The sequence below is a fragment of the Malania oleifera genome, chromosome 2, assembly GCF_029873635.1.
Source record: "Malania oleifera isolate guangnan ecotype guangnan chromosome 2, ASM2987363v1, whole genome shotgun sequence".
Classification (NCBI taxonomy): domain Eukaryota; kingdom Viridiplantae; phylum Streptophyta; class Magnoliopsida; order Santalales; family Ximeniaceae; genus Malania; species Malania oleifera.
This window is the reverse complement of record NC_080418.1, coordinates 139,584,793-139,599,792: the sequence shown is the minus strand read 5'-3', so window position 1 is coordinate 139,599,792 and position 15,000 is coordinate 139,584,793. Positions and strand designations below refer to the sequence as shown.

General features: G+C 35.3%; 2 protein-coding genes across 11 annotated transcripts in view; one reads left to right on the top strand and one right to left on the bottom strand.

The window, feature by feature from the left end:
• The window catches only part of LOC131149318 (uncharacterized protein At5g02240), a 36,993-nt gene extending 30,756 nt beyond the window's left edge, over positions 1-6,237 (top strand). For 4 of the 7 annotated variants that reach the window (XM_058099670.1, XM_058099669.1, XM_058099672.1 and 1 more), the window contains exons 8-9: positions 1,837-1,946; positions 5,937-6,237. In XM_058099670.1, coding sequence (XP_057955653.1) covers positions 1,837-1,946; positions 5,937-6,002 — 176 coding nt within the window. In that variant the 3' untranslated portion in view covers positions 6,003-6,237. Of the gene's footprint in view, positions 1-1,836; positions 1,947-2,188; positions 2,553-5,936 lie in introns of those variants that run through there. The other 3 variants (XM_058099667.1, XM_058099668.1, XM_058099671.1) reach the window with 1 other exon arrangement.
• Positions 6,238-7,359: 1,122 nt separating this feature from the next.
• Positions 7,360-15,000, bottom strand: part of LOC131148975 (phytochromobilin:ferredoxin oxidoreductase, chloroplastic) — an 18,778-nt gene continuing 11,137 nt past the window's right edge. Inside the window, exons 3-8 of one of the 4 annotated variants that reach the window (XM_058098970.1) lie at positions 13,489-13,598; positions 9,475-9,568; positions 9,231-9,362; positions 8,950-9,054; positions 7,810-7,860; positions 7,360-7,729 (exon numbers count right to left, since the gene is read on the bottom strand). In XM_058098970.1, coding sequence (XP_057954953.1) covers positions 7,544-7,729; positions 7,810-7,860; positions 8,950-9,054; positions 9,231-9,362; positions 9,475-9,568; positions 13,489-13,598 — 678 coding nt within the window. In that variant the 3' untranslated portion in view covers positions 7,360-7,543. Of the gene's footprint in view, positions 7,730-7,809; positions 7,861-8,949; positions 9,055-9,212; positions 9,363-9,474; positions 9,569-13,488; positions 13,599-15,000 lie in introns of all 4 variants that reach the window. The other 3 variants (XM_058098971.1, XM_058098968.1, XM_058098969.1) reach the window with 3 other exon arrangements.

Genomic DNA, 15,000 nt, shown 5'->3' with positions numbered 1-15,000 from the left:
GGTGCATCGTCAAAATAATAGAGCCCATCTTTTTGCTTAGCACTGCCAATCATCCTCCCTGTGGTCAATTCCTGAAATTCACAATAAGAAGAGTAGAAATTGGCTTGACATTGATGATTAGAGGTAATTTTACTGATGGACAACAAATTGCAAGACAAATTTGGAACGTGGAGCACATCATGGAGAGTTAACAACGAAGTGATTTGATAGTTCCTATCCCGGTAATTACCGAGAGTGAACCATCTGCAATTTTGACCTTTTTATTGCCTACACACGGACTATAGGATGAGAACAATTTGGAGCAACCAGTCATATGATCAATTGCGCCAAAATCAATTATCCAAGAATGAACAGAATTAGGAATAACACCTAAAAACGCAGTAGCAAGAGAGTTGCCCTTCTGTACCAAAGAACAAGACGGAGTTAAGGACAGTTTTGGAGATTGAAACAATTGGTATAGGTGCTCTAATTGCTCCTTGGTAAAAGGGACTGCATTCGAGTTGGTAGAAGGCTCTTGAGTCTCTTCAGCAGTGGCTTGGTAGGCGTGACTGTCACGTTTGGATTTTGGCTTCCAATTTGCTGGTTTACCATGAAGCTTCCAACACGTCTCCTTCGTATGCCATGGTTTTTTGTAATTCTCGCACCATGGTTTCTTACACCCATTGAGTTTGGTAACCGTGAGATAAAGGGCTGAATTTTGGGAATAGTAATCAGCAGATACAGACTTGGGAGGAATAGTGGAATTGGGGGGAATGGTTTCGGAAGTACCAGAAGAGCCGGTAGGATTTCTTTGGGCATGGGTCATCGCCGACTTATATGACATCATCAGAAGAAAGAACAAAATAGAAAAAGAGCATGAGGCTCTGATACCATGAAGGATTTTTTAGAAGAAGAATAACCATTCTTATTGAATTTCAAGAGACAAGATTACAAGATAAATGGTAGAGGAAGACCACCAAATTAGGAAGGCCACAAAATCAGCAAATCAAATCACCACAAAATCAGCGAATCAAATCACCACAGAATCAGCAAATCAAATCAGCAGATCTCTAGGCTAGAAAACAGGAAACTGAAACTACTAGAATCTGAAATAGTAATTTCAGATTTTATTCAAAAAATATAATTTCCTAATCTATTCCCTAGAATTCCAACAGAGATTAATTGCTTGTATCAATTAATCTTTGTGAGAGATGCAGAATCCAGATCTCTAATGATACAAATGGTGCATGAGTCATTTAGAAATTTTGTACCAGGATTAGTGAGATACACTCTACCTGGTGGATCACATCAATCACAGCAATACTAGTTGCGTTGCGACCAGGATAATTTAATTAATTTATTTTTTTTCCCACCGCTTCATTTTCTTGCAAGTTATTTGAACACTTTATGGTTAAATTTCAGTTTTAATTTTTATTTTCTGTTTTTTGACTTTGAAGAATTTAAGACAGTTCAGATGTTCTGCAGTCAAGATTTGCATATTGTAATTTAATGATGTCTTGATCCATGCTTACCTCTGAATTGACATTTTATTTAGTTTGTAGGATGCTGCGATGTACAAGCAAGCTTATTCTGTATTTTATCATCTTATTTCCCCATGGGTTGGAACCAATGCGTTGAATATTTTTTTTAACTTTTTTTGAGAATTTTGCTGATTATATTATAGTATGCAACAGTCATAGTGAATTTTTGATAGACATTGATATTTCAAGTCATTTACAGTGAAAGGTAGCATTTCTTTATGTTATATAATCACTGTACCATCTTGTAATTATAGCTTTTAAAGATATTTTACAATTTGGTTTTATTTTAGTTTCATTCACGCCTATTGGTTCTCAGGAGATAAACTTGTTGGGGAGGCTAGCAGAATTGTTGTTGCTGAAGCATGCTTGCAGGCATTGGACATACAATTTACTGAAGGGGAAATATATGAAATCAACTCAGTTGTGGTAATCATCTCTATATAATTGAAATTTATTGAGAAGCAGTTGGACATCCTATGCTGATGAGATCATTTCTTAGTTTATGCATTTAAGTGAAAATAATTAGTGTTTAGTTTATCCAGTCCTTAGGCCCCCTTTGAAAAAATTGAAATTACAACTCAAAAAATTTAAAAATGTGAGAAAATATCCTGACAATGATGCCTTCTCTTGAAATTCTCAACGCTTGTTATATTTTTGGCATGGAACAGATTCATCTCAGCTGCAGTGGGATTTTACCTGAAAGCTACAGAAGACACAATGTAGTTCTCTTTTCAAGAAATAACTCCCGAACCGCTCATCCTCACATGCCTAAAACTTGAAATTTACATGCTAACATGACTGCTGACTGGTTCTATTCCTTTTCATGATGATAGTCATTGTGCTTTTTGGCAATGTGAATGGTGAATAGAAACTGAATATTCTTTTTTTTTTTTTTTTACCCCCAGAACTGCATTGTTTTGCTGTTCTTTGTAGTTAATTAGCATTTGATGGATATCCTTAAAAGGAACAATTTTAACTGAATCACCCCTGTATTCTCCCCTATTCCAGTTAATTTTTTTCCCTTTTGTCTCCTTACATCCAAATTTATGAGTAGGGGCCTGTGCGCGCGCGCGTGTGTGTATTATGTATATATATGCATGTACGTATATATGTATATTTATATATATTACCAAAATGACATTCAGACACCAGTTCACTGACTTAAGATTTATTCTAAAGTAAGCAGATTTAACTATTAGTGGAGCTGAATGGCTCCTTAATCATTGGTCTAGTTTGGCACGGTCGCCTAATCATTCCTAATTTAACTTCTAATGAAGATGAATGGCTTCCTAATTCATTGGACTACTATGGGATGCGTGACTATTGCTGAAAATGAACAATATTTTATATATGTTTCTCAGAAGAAAAAAGGAGTCCACTTTTAAAAGTAACCTGGAAAAAAATGAGAGTTAAAAGATCAGAATAATGAGAATGGAAGATTTTGTTGAATGTTCTTTCCAGAATATTCTTGTGAGTTGTGTACTTTCGTGCTGTAATGCAACATTTGGTTGAAATGGACTGAAAGAACAATATCAGGAGCATTGTTGTGAATACAAGTTTACGTCATCATCATTTTAGGTACTGCAATAAAGCAGATTATCATAAATCCAAGGTGTTGTGTAGGGTGAAAAAGATGGTATAAATGTAACTTTTTCTTCCCACCATATGATAGAAAAATCCATAATACTATATCCTAAAAGGTTTTGAAGCTTGCTCAGTGGACATCTCCCCTACTGGTGTCATGAACAACATTGAGAATTGAAAGCCCAAATTCTTGAAAAGTGAAATCTCTTACATTGTGTTTGAGAGCATTGAAATAAAGGCTTAAATTTGGGGTTTTGTGGATTTGAACAAATGCAATATTGTATTGAATTTTGTTAAAATCCACGCAAATCTAAATGCAAGCCTTTAATTTCATGCTCCCAATCACAAAGTTTGCCTTTATCATTTGACCAATATATTTATTATCTTCGTCCAATATATTTATTATCTTCATGAGTAGTGTTGAAGAGTTGACAAACTGATAAGAGAGTCTCTTTGGTGAGTACTAGGGAGGTCTTAGATTCTATTCTTGTTGCCCACATTTATCACTTATTTGTTGAAGTGCTTTTCATTGTCTCTTAACTTCTTCACGTGCAATTTTTGAGTGTAGTGTAGTAGGATTTGATATGGTTTCCTAGTCAACAAGCTATTGACTTAAGCTTTTGTGTCAAGTGGCTGCTTAGCAGTGATAATTGCTATGCTCATTAGAGAGAGGTTTCATACAACTATTGTATCTTTCATGTTTTACAATTGTTCTTAAAAAAAAAAGCGAAATTGTCATGAGGAATCAGCAATGAGCAATTAACTTGAGTTGTGTGGTCATTTATTAGTGCCATTTGTTTTTTGATAAAGAAAGTATTGTATGTTTCTTTTTCTTATTATATTTATTTATATGCCTAAATTTAGGGTTAGTATCCATGAAACCAGCAAACGTCATGGTAAGAAAAGTATGGCTTGATAGAATCTTATGTTCCTTGTAGCACCTTCATATTGTAGTCACAAGTATTTTTTGTGCATTGCCACAATATATTTAGCACAATGCTTACAGAAACAAGGAAATCCCCAGAGGCTAGATCAATGGTAGGAAAAGATGAGGTAAATGCCTCTGTAAGTGTGTAGTTCTTGAGTTTGAATCCTAATGGAGTGTGTTAGCCTAGTCCTTGCACTCCATTCTACATGGTGCTGTTGGTTGGGGTACAACCCTCAATGTTTAGAACATGGGGTCCAAAGGGAATGGTTGGTGAGATTGGTCCATGGTTTATGAAAAAATAACTGTAGAAAGGATGTTTGTATGTACAAGTATGGGAACAATAAAAAAAGGGTTAGTAGCTTGATTTTTTGTATGATCTATAGAGTGAGATGGCAATGTTTTATCTTACAGAAAACAGAGCCATGGATATTGCGGATTCTGTTGAGGACAAACTTTTTTGTCCGTTCTTGAGTGCATGGATGGTGCTGCAGTCATAAATGATTGACTGACTTTTAATTGGTTAAAATCTAGATTCAAATGTATGCTTTCTGTTAGGCAGCAGCCTTGGCTTTTAGCAATATTGATATCCTAAGTTTGGAACAAGGGCAAGGCCATAACACTTCCAACAAAATGGATCATCTATTTTGACAGTATGTCGGTATAAAATGCACAGCTGCCTACAGCCAAGGAGAAAAGCTTCTCTTTGATGCATATCTTTGATTCTTATTCTATAGTCGTTACTCTTTACAAATACTTGCTTTTGCATCTTAAGAATGGCATGCCTGAACAAACAAATAAAGGGTAACAAGTGGAGACTAAATTCTAAAGATTATTTGCTTAAAACATGTACTACTGAAAGTGGGGAAAAAACTCAAACCTCATCAGAATCCTCATAACCAATCAGTATATTCTGACTTACTACATTTTGGCATGTGATTAGGTTGCTTGTGTACTTTAATTGGAGTAGATTGAAATGTGTTTTGTATCTAAATGTTTTTGCTTCAAAACTTGAAAATTTGCAATTTCATTGTGTATTAGAAACCTCTTTTGGACTGAGTTATCTGATTTGCTCAAAAATGACTTAGAAACCTCTTCGGAGCCAAAAATAAAAAAAAATAAAATAAAAAAAAAAATAAAAATGTTGTGTTTGGGAGCATGGATTTCAGACCTTAGATTTGGATTTGGATTTGAATGGATTTGGACAAAACTCAATTCAATATTGTATTGCATTTTATTCAAACATACACAAATCCAAATCCAAGATCTCTCCCAAATGTAGGGTGGGTAAGAGTGGTGTTCAACTGACTAGATGGTGTGCTACCAGTTTTTTTTTTTGGACATGGAAATTAGGAGAAAATGTTTTAGAATATAAAAGAGAAGAAGGTAATGCTGAATGGATTTTGGTTTCTCGTAGATCCTGACAGAGAATATGAGCTCTTAACACATAGAACCCTGAAATTATGTTCATATACCTTCCAAAACTGTGCTTGGCTGTATCTCCAGTTGCCTACTATGTTGAGCCACTACCTTCTCTGATGTCCAACATTCTTGTGCATATGTGGTTTGAAATTTGTTGTAAGAAATTCCTGCCTAAGGTTGAAGATCATGAAGAAACAAGATTACTTCATGACTTCTAGCAAAATTTATTTACACAAAACATCTAATATTATGGACAACATTCACAATTTCTATTGATATCCACAAAAAATATTACTTGCCTAAAAAATGTTTACTTGTATTAGATTTTGTGAATGGATGTCCATGTGTTTTTGTAGTTTGAGTTTTTTGCATTTGAATTTGTGCAAGATTTTTTTGGTAATTTCCTGGAAGATTATGAGATTTCTATATACTGCTGTGCTTGAGGAAGTGGTGCATTCTCCTCAACTGAACTTAGTACTATGCAGGGCGAAGGTCCAGGAAGCGACCCACAGAAATGGCAGGAGCTATTCAAAGCTGCTAAATTCCAGTAATCACAAGTCTTGGGTCTGGTTCAACTGCTTGAATGGTGCAAGATATTCTGTAAAGAGAAATCCATACCAAAATTCACTACTTACAAGTGTATAGTTATCATACATTATGTTCTTTTTTCTTAAAAATTGTTAATATAACTTTGTTTTTTCTGTCTTTCCTTGGATGGACTGATGTATATTATCATTCAAATAGGCATCTTATGTGTTTTAATTCAGTCCTCAAAACTTGCATGAAGCTCATCTTGTACAGATTTTCTCATTTCTTTTAGGCCCCATTTTGAACTAGGAAAATGTGATGGAAGGGAAAGGAAAGGAAAACATTAAGAAATTCAATTTTTTATGTTTAGTTAGTAAGGAAAGTGGAAAAGAAAATAGAAAATATATCAACATAATGAACAGAAGTTTAATTTTGTACACCATTAACAGTTAATTTTTCTTCATATTTAATCATATTATAATAAATTTTTATTAATAGTAGTATATAATATAAAGAAAAATACAATGAAAAATGAATTTTTTATTTCTCATTTTCCTTTCCTTTGCTCCGCTAAAATACTTGATTCAAACTCCCATTAATGAATTGGAGATGTTGAGTCGTCTGGTACACAACAGGAGGCTCCCAGCAGAAGGGCAATAAAACTGCCAACGAGGTTATGAGTCCAGCAGCTGGTTTTGGGCAGCGGTGATATTGTTCAGAGTATCCTGTCACTCCCAAGTACCGTATGCAAGATCACCAAAACCTCTCTCACGTTGAGCTTTAAAAGCTCCAAATCAAAGTAAAGGGTTCATCATATTAAATGTACAACAGCATTTTGCTCTGTGTAGGCTGCCATGTGTGTGCATGTTTTTCTGGCAAAGATTTTTAAGAGTTGAGATAGGTCAATTGTAGTAGACTGTATTAGATAAGATGATTATTCTATCTCGTTTTTGGTCTGTCTTTGAGAGATAGGATAAAACATAGATTTTCCTTTTTGGTTTTTATGCCTTTTTAACTCCCTTAGCTCATGTTGACTTAGGGTTGAGGAAGCAATGGGAGGAAATCAGCTAGTTCTAACCCATTTGAAGGAGTTAAGAAGCCTCCAAGCCTCTCCATAGCCAATTTTATCGTATTGTTGCGCTGCTGCTCTAGATGTAGAATAAGAGTGCTTCCCTTAGTCCAACGCCCAGGGAACAAAAGCATTCCTAAGGAATACTAAACGGCCTTATGATCCAGTGTTCAACAGTTCGGGGCAAAAACAAAAAAGGTCAAAGGAAAAAAAAACAAAAAAAAAAAGGCTCACCAGTTCAACTTAAACCACAAAACATGCTTTGTTATGTACTTTACCTGGTCTCCCCAGTAGCAGCTGAAAATAGAAAATAGTTGGAAGACATTTTATGCATTGAAACCAGTAAGGTAACTCTTGTTAAAAGTACTGATACAGCAGTCCATAAGAGGCAATGCAAAGACCGAAGAGGGTTATAGGAATTAAAAAAAAAAAAAAGGTACAGAGATGCTGGCTTGGGAGGGTGTGGGAGACGCATGGAAACACAATTCATACTAGTCATCTAAACTTGTCACCAATGAATTCTCCTCTTGTATCCCAGGGTCGATTTTCAAATGACTTCCCAACTATGCTGCGTTTCTCATTTATAGTCCCATCCTCGCACCAATACTCAGGAAAGTAGTCCAAGAATGTTTTCCTTCCAAGTTCATTAATTCCATTGAAGAGGAAGTCCCTCACCAAGTCCTACAGTTTTCTGTGTAAGTAAAGAACTGTGCTGCCAATAAGCACAACATATTAAAAGTTCCTCAGGTTCAAGAATATACCTTTGCAAGTTTGTCGCCAATCAATTTTTTCAGAACCCGATGACCAGGATCCTGCTTTTCAAAATTTACATCAACCACACAAATGTTTTAAAGAAGATAAAAACAACAATAACAACAACAACAAAACTAAGCCTCAACTCCCACTAGTGGGGGTCGGCTATATGAATTCTTTTGAGTCAATTTATGTGATCATGGACCATTTCTTTTGACAGATTTAGGAATATTAAATCCTTACTATCTCCTCCAAAGTTATTTTAGGTCTACCTTTACCCCTTCTACTCCCCCCACCCCCATAGTAACTAACTCACTCTTCCTCACTGGTGTACTATGCGGTCTACGTTGCAAGTGTTCATACCATTTGAGTTGTCGCTCCCTTGTCTTAAAAATCCTGGGTCAGTGTTCGATATGGATGGAAGCCCAGCTCAATGGGCCACTTTAGGCAATTTAAAAGTAATGAATACCATACCTTGACCAATATGAAGAGCATTGAGTTTTCCCACGAAAAATTGGGAATCCTTTACATAAGAGGTCATTAGTAATTCAAATGTACTTCCAGTAAACAAAAGACTCCAACAGTTTGTCTAAAGTTTGACATGTGGAATGTGTATTCTTAGGAATAAAATAGAACAAAATGAAAGTGTAATAAAAATAGAAATCAATAAATTAGAAAAAATGTCACGCAATTTTCTTTTGTAATTTCAACCAAAATGGAACGGGATAGGAATAGATTTGTCAAATTTGGGAAAGCAATTTCATCTAATCCATGTTATGGATTAATAAAAAAAATTTGGATTGTCATCTATTTTATGATGGCAATACATGTTTAGCTAAATATTGCACCCTTATATTATGATCATTCTAACAGGTGACATTTCGCAAATCAAAACATAACCTACTTAAAGAACCAAGCCACCATTTCTTCTTCTCAACAAATGAAATGGGATTCAAAGTTCCTCTCCAACATTAAACCTAACTTGCAATTATGTTGCCATAAATACAGACTCACATTTGCTAAAAGAACTGAACATGCATTTATAAATTTTATATGAAAATTTGCTTCAGAAAACTATTAGCTACCTAGGAGGGGTTAGTAGAGATGCTGCTGCATTTATGGTAAATGGCAAAAAAGAGAACAAACACCTTTTCTGCTCTCCATGTTAGATATCTATGCTGTGCTTCGCTATTGCAGATAATTTGAGAAGCATCTGTCTCCTCTGATGCTTGGTCCATCAGTGCAAGCCATGCCTGCAAGTGCAACAGAAGGCAGTAACACAGAATCTGTAACCTTTCAGGCATCCAATCTGGCCAAAAAAAAAAAAAAAGCTAAAAAATAAATGTAAATTTCCAACTTCATTTTATAGCATATAATCGAAATATCAACCTCAAATATTCTAAAGCAGTACCCAAAAAAGGTTTTCCACCTTGTAGTAATCCATGAATGCAGAATATAAATCATCATGCTTGCGTGGGCTAGAAGTAAACTTGGTCCACAGTACAATTGGTGAGAAAAATTTCAAAGATTCACTGGTAATCTTCCCTCCCCAAGGTAAAAGCTGCATAGAATCTGTGTTAAGTCACCATACCATTATTTTCAGAATGGTTACAAAATGAATATACATGAACAGCAGTAATTCAACTTAGCAGCTCTGTAGGGACTTTGCGCACCTCAGCATACTTGAGCCCAAGAGGAATTAAGCTATCATAGTACTTCTCCTTGTAATCCTTTTGGTTAATGACATCATACAAAGGGTTGAGGTCCCTATTAATGATCAAGCAGGGGAAAATTTCAGAGTGTTTGCAATGTACAAAATTCAGGAGTTCACAACAGTAAGGTATACAGCTCGTATTCTTAATATTCAGTTATCAAACAGAATGAGCAAACACAACCCTGACTGCTCAATACAACACCTTCCCTCCCCTCCATACAAAACAAAACAAATCATATGAGTGCATTGCTCAAAAATCACAACTATGTCATTATCACAATTATTTGGGGTTAGCAAATGTATTAGTTTCCTCTAAGGCAATTGCTCTTCCTTATCAGTGCACCTAATAGTCTCTGTTGTACACGTTTAAACTGTTTCCTTTCATGTCCTTAATGGTGCCACCCCTAACCTCCTGTACGGCTGGATGCGTGTATTTCTTGTTCTGTCTATGCATTGCCATTCATGCATCTCAAAATCCTCATTTTAGCTATACTCATTTGTTAAATATGTTTTTTCTTAATTGCCTAACATTCAAATCCACGCAGCATTTATGTCTTATGGCCATCTTATAATTTCCCATTCAACTTGAGAGGTAACTATAACATAGCCTTTATTTTATGTGTAATATTCTCCTTAATACCTCCATAGAGGGTAAATGATCCCAAACGAAGAAAACTATAACTTTTAGGTACCTCTTGCCCATTATTATCAACTACAATATTTCCTTGCCTATAATTACTAAATGCAATTCATATATTCAATCTTAGTCCTGCACATCCTTAAATCTTTGGAATCTAGGATTTCTTAGAATTGATACTCTCGTTTTATCAATTAGCAGTATATGATCTGCAAATAACAGACACCACAATCAGAGCTGCAAAAGAACCAAGCCGCTTGGAAGCTTGGCTTGATAAAAGCTTGTTTAGGCTTGTTCATTATGTAAACGAGTGATTCCCAAGCCTAATCTTGCAGCTCATTTAGTTAACAAGCTGAGCCTGAACATGAATGGGCTCATTTTGGCTTGTGAGCAGCTCGATTATAGGCTTGGTTTGGACCTGTTTAATAGGCTTGAATTAGAATCATTTATGGGCCAGTTAAATAAGATCGAATTAGGCTTGATAGACTGTAGTGGACTTAAAAGTAGGGACTATTTGTGCATAGGATTATTTAGCTCAAACTCCACAACCTTAATATAGTGATAAGGTTAATGCTCAAGGCCAATAGGCTAGCTTGGTGGGGCAAAAAAACTCTTTAAGGCAATTTATATAAGAGCCCCTTTTCACCCTTTTCATCTTTGTGCCTAACAAAACCTGTCATCTCAAATGAGAGGTTCCAAAAGAATCAAACTATTAGTGAGGATCTTGGTAGCTCGCCTCGGTAAGGGCTTGTGCGCTCGTTTATTCACATAATAAACAAGCTTGAGCCAGTATATTCAAGCTCAGTCTGAGCTCAGCTCAAGCTCGAGCACTGTTAAAAATTTAATGAACAAGCTTGAGCAAGGCATAGCTCGGCTTGCCTCAGTTCATTTGCAGCCCTAACCACAATACTGCCTGGTCAACTCATCTGTAACTGCAGAAACATAAGAACCTAATTCTGATCCTTGATATATACATATTTAAAATGCATCTCTCTCTGTTCTACTAATTTTCACACAAGTAACAACAATATAGTGCATGCATTTGATTATGTTTATATAACTACCAGAGACCTGTTTTCATTGCAAAAACCCACAACATTACCTCTCTCTAAGCTAAGGACCTATCATAAGCTTTTCTAGATGAATAATAGCCCCCAAGGTTGATTTCCCAGGCTCAAACCAAATTAATTACTATCACATACAAGTTTGATTTCAATTACTCTCTCAAGTTACATTCTATCACACACAAGTTTGATTTCATGATAACTGCACAACTACAAATATTAAGTGTATTTCTTGTTTAAATGTTCCAATATACTTTTAATACATCATCAGGCATTTTCATTTGTGTCAATATTTTATTAGATAACTCCATCAATAATCCTATGCTGATGTTCCAAATCTCAATCAGGATGCTAATCTGGTCCAACAATATTTCTATTTCTCATCTTTTTCAGAGTTTCTTTTACTTCAAATACATACATTTTCCAGTAATAACTCAAGATAAAATATTTTTCATTCTGAGCTAAACCATTTATTTAGGTTTAATCTGTCTGCATAGATTTTCGTTACATATGTTATAAAGTACTTGTTCCATCTTTTCTTAATCTTGTTATATTTTATTAAAACTATTTCATCCCCATTTTAGGCATCTTAGATTACCTAGGACTCCAACAACAACCCAGTACTTCATGAAGTTTTGAAAGTTTGTAGAATGTTTCTCAGCATCCTTTGACTAATATTCTTAAATAAATGGCTGTCTCCCATGAATTTACCCTCATAACTGCCTTACTTCAGCATTAATTTTTTATTTTTCAAAATTGTCCTCACACTTAGGAGGAGGCTTGGAAGGTTTACCCCCATTACTTGCTTACAATCTAACCAATGAACACCAGCGCAAAGGTCAAAACTGTAATACAAAGCCACTATGATTCCTTCAGAAAAATAAAAAAATGAAACCATGAATAGTGTAAACAAATTTTCAAAGATTAAGGGAGACAACAGATAATAACTGACACATTATTAAATGGAGAAGTCTCAAATTTTTTTAATTAGCTCATTATGCCTGAGTCAAGGGAAGTCCCTTCACGGTAGGGGTGTAATCAGTTTGGTTCTGTCGGTTTAGAGCAACATTGTTTACCTAAACCAAAATATTCAGTTTCAGAAATGCGAACCAAATCAAGCATACTCAGTGTGGCTTGGTTTGGTTTGGTCAGTTTGAGTGACATTGCAGACTTTGCGATTGTAAAGAAAGAGAAGCTTTGCAGGTTCAGAGATGAAAGTTTGAAGTGGAGATTTGAGGAGTACTAGAGAAGCTTTGCAGGTGGTCAATGGAGATGACTGCTGTGGCTATTGAAGACTGACTGGCGGTAGAGGTGACAGTTGTCGCTGTCGCAGACTGACTGGTCTCCAATTTTTGGAAACTTATTAAGTTCTTCCGTCAAGCCCTGATCAATGAACTTAGAAAATCCTTCAAATTGGGCGAGGTTCAAACTAGGAAAGGCTTACGGTGGATACCTAAGCACCCAGAGATGAGGAAGGGCGTAGTAAGCAACAAAATGCTTGGAATCAGAAGAGAGATTTCAAGAAATGGCAGATCTACTCATTCTATCAATAACGAAGCCAGCAGTGGCAGCTTGTAGGTGGCACTAGTCACTGGTATAGGTGATCATTGTGGTTATTGGAGGCTAACTAGCGGTGGAGGTGTAGAGGTGGCAGTGAAAATTAGGGTTTAATCCTTTTGGATATGAGGAGCACAGTCCGATCAGTTGCAATTGTAAAATGCCCATTGCTAAAATGATATGCGATTTCGGGGATAGGATGAGGGGTATGATCCAGTGCATTGCACGAAATATACCTTCTATAGGAACCAATGAAACAAAGTCATGTGCGTAATATATCAAATACAAGTTCAATTTGGTTCTTAATTTTTAAAACCAATCTGGCTTTTTTCCACATTTTAAAAAAAATTGACCAGGAAATCAATCTGGTCCGGTCCAGTTGTTTTTTCAGTTTTCGTTGGTTTTCTTACACTCCGTCTGGGTCACAAAACATGCATGTTGGTTCAAGCAAAGACAAACATGTGCATGCAAGCATCATACCAACAGCTGAAAGGAGAGAGAAACCTATATTTGAAAATTCCAGTAATTTTCTAACAGGTAAACATTTGATTTCCATAGCTTTCCAAATGATAGGAACACATTAAAATAGATCCATCAGAGAGGTTTCATCATTACATTTTAGAAAAAGCTTCCTTGAATCATGTTTTCTAGCTGAGGCAATAGATTTTGAAATAGTAGTAAGTTCCATAATTTATAAAAGATGAAGATCGCTTACAGAACAACTATGTTCGCACCAGCACTTGTAAAAAAGTTGGCACAAAATATTGGCAGATCAAATTTTGGTTCCGGAAATGCAGCAAAGTCCAAAACCTGCACACAGATTTTCTAAGTGGAGTCAGGAAAAATAAGTTTCAATATGTCAACTTAATGCTGCATAAAATATTAAGCACCATGACTAGACAAATATTGTGCATTTGAATTTTTCATTGATTTGGCCTTAACTGATTTTCCATATAACAAAAGGAGGAAAGTGGTTTCAAAGCCATATCTTTCAAATGCGAACGAAATAGATGAGAAATGGTTCACTTGTCAGTTGTCACAATACATACGCCAACAAATAAATAAAGAAGTTTCATCCCCCAACAAAATTAAAAGAAAAATTTTCTCCACTAGCCCTTTATTTTCCTGGAAGTTTTCTTTATATAGATCTGCTTGTTCCATTATGTTAAAGCAATGTAGTTCATTTCCAAAACCGCAATTAAAAGATTTTTTTCTGAGAAAAAAAAAATGGTTCATCAACATCTCTGCCTACTAAATTCTTAGACAATGTATAAGCTAATCTCTAAAAGGGTGATTATTCAACATAAACCACACTTCAAAACAAAGTTAACAAATTATCTACTATGTGCTTTCTAGCAGGTTCTTAAATTTGAATCTTTGCTTAATTGAAAATAAATCTAATTTATTAAAATTCCATAGACTTTTAAAACTATATGGCCAGCTTAATGCATACAAAAAATAAACTTCAAAATAGTAAGGAACATGCCCTTCACATGAAAGCATGTGTGGAGGGTGTGATATGACAACAAAAGAGATAAAAAAAAATACCATAAAAGAAAAAGAAAAGAGAGGAAACAATAACATTGAGGCAAGAGACATTTACAAAGTTCTAGCTCAAATAATCCAATCTTCCGAAGCTACCCACCTCCATCTTACTATTGAAAGGATAGAGATTCAGAAAAATGAGAGAGAGAGAGAGAGTTTAGGAGTTTCAATAGTAATGATGCTAAACGTAAATTACCTAATAAAAATTCTGAAAATAACAGAAGAAGAAAACTAAGCAATTTTAAATATCCCACGATTCCAAATGAGTTAACTGGATATATTAGCACAATTGGTACGACAATTACCCCATATTCTCTGATTGTCTTATCAATCACCAACAATCTCACATCACCTCTAATCTTAAAAGTTGACTCTTTGCTGCAGGACCGAGGTCCAACACAACATTCCCTAAAATCAATTCATAGTGACCTTCACAGGCTTAAAACGCTTGCAAAACAAGAAAAGTAATTGTAGAAATCCCTACAGTTTAGGAGTCATGCGTGATCTCTATAATTAAGGGATGAGTCTTGACTGTCTTATTTTAGGCATGTACATAAGGGGTGCTGGTCAATAGGGATTTCCATGATTCTTGTATATTCCTTTATTCTAGGATTTTATTTCCTTAGCTGCTGGTTACATGTTATATAGTAGGGCATATTGTACATTTTTTAAAATTAATATA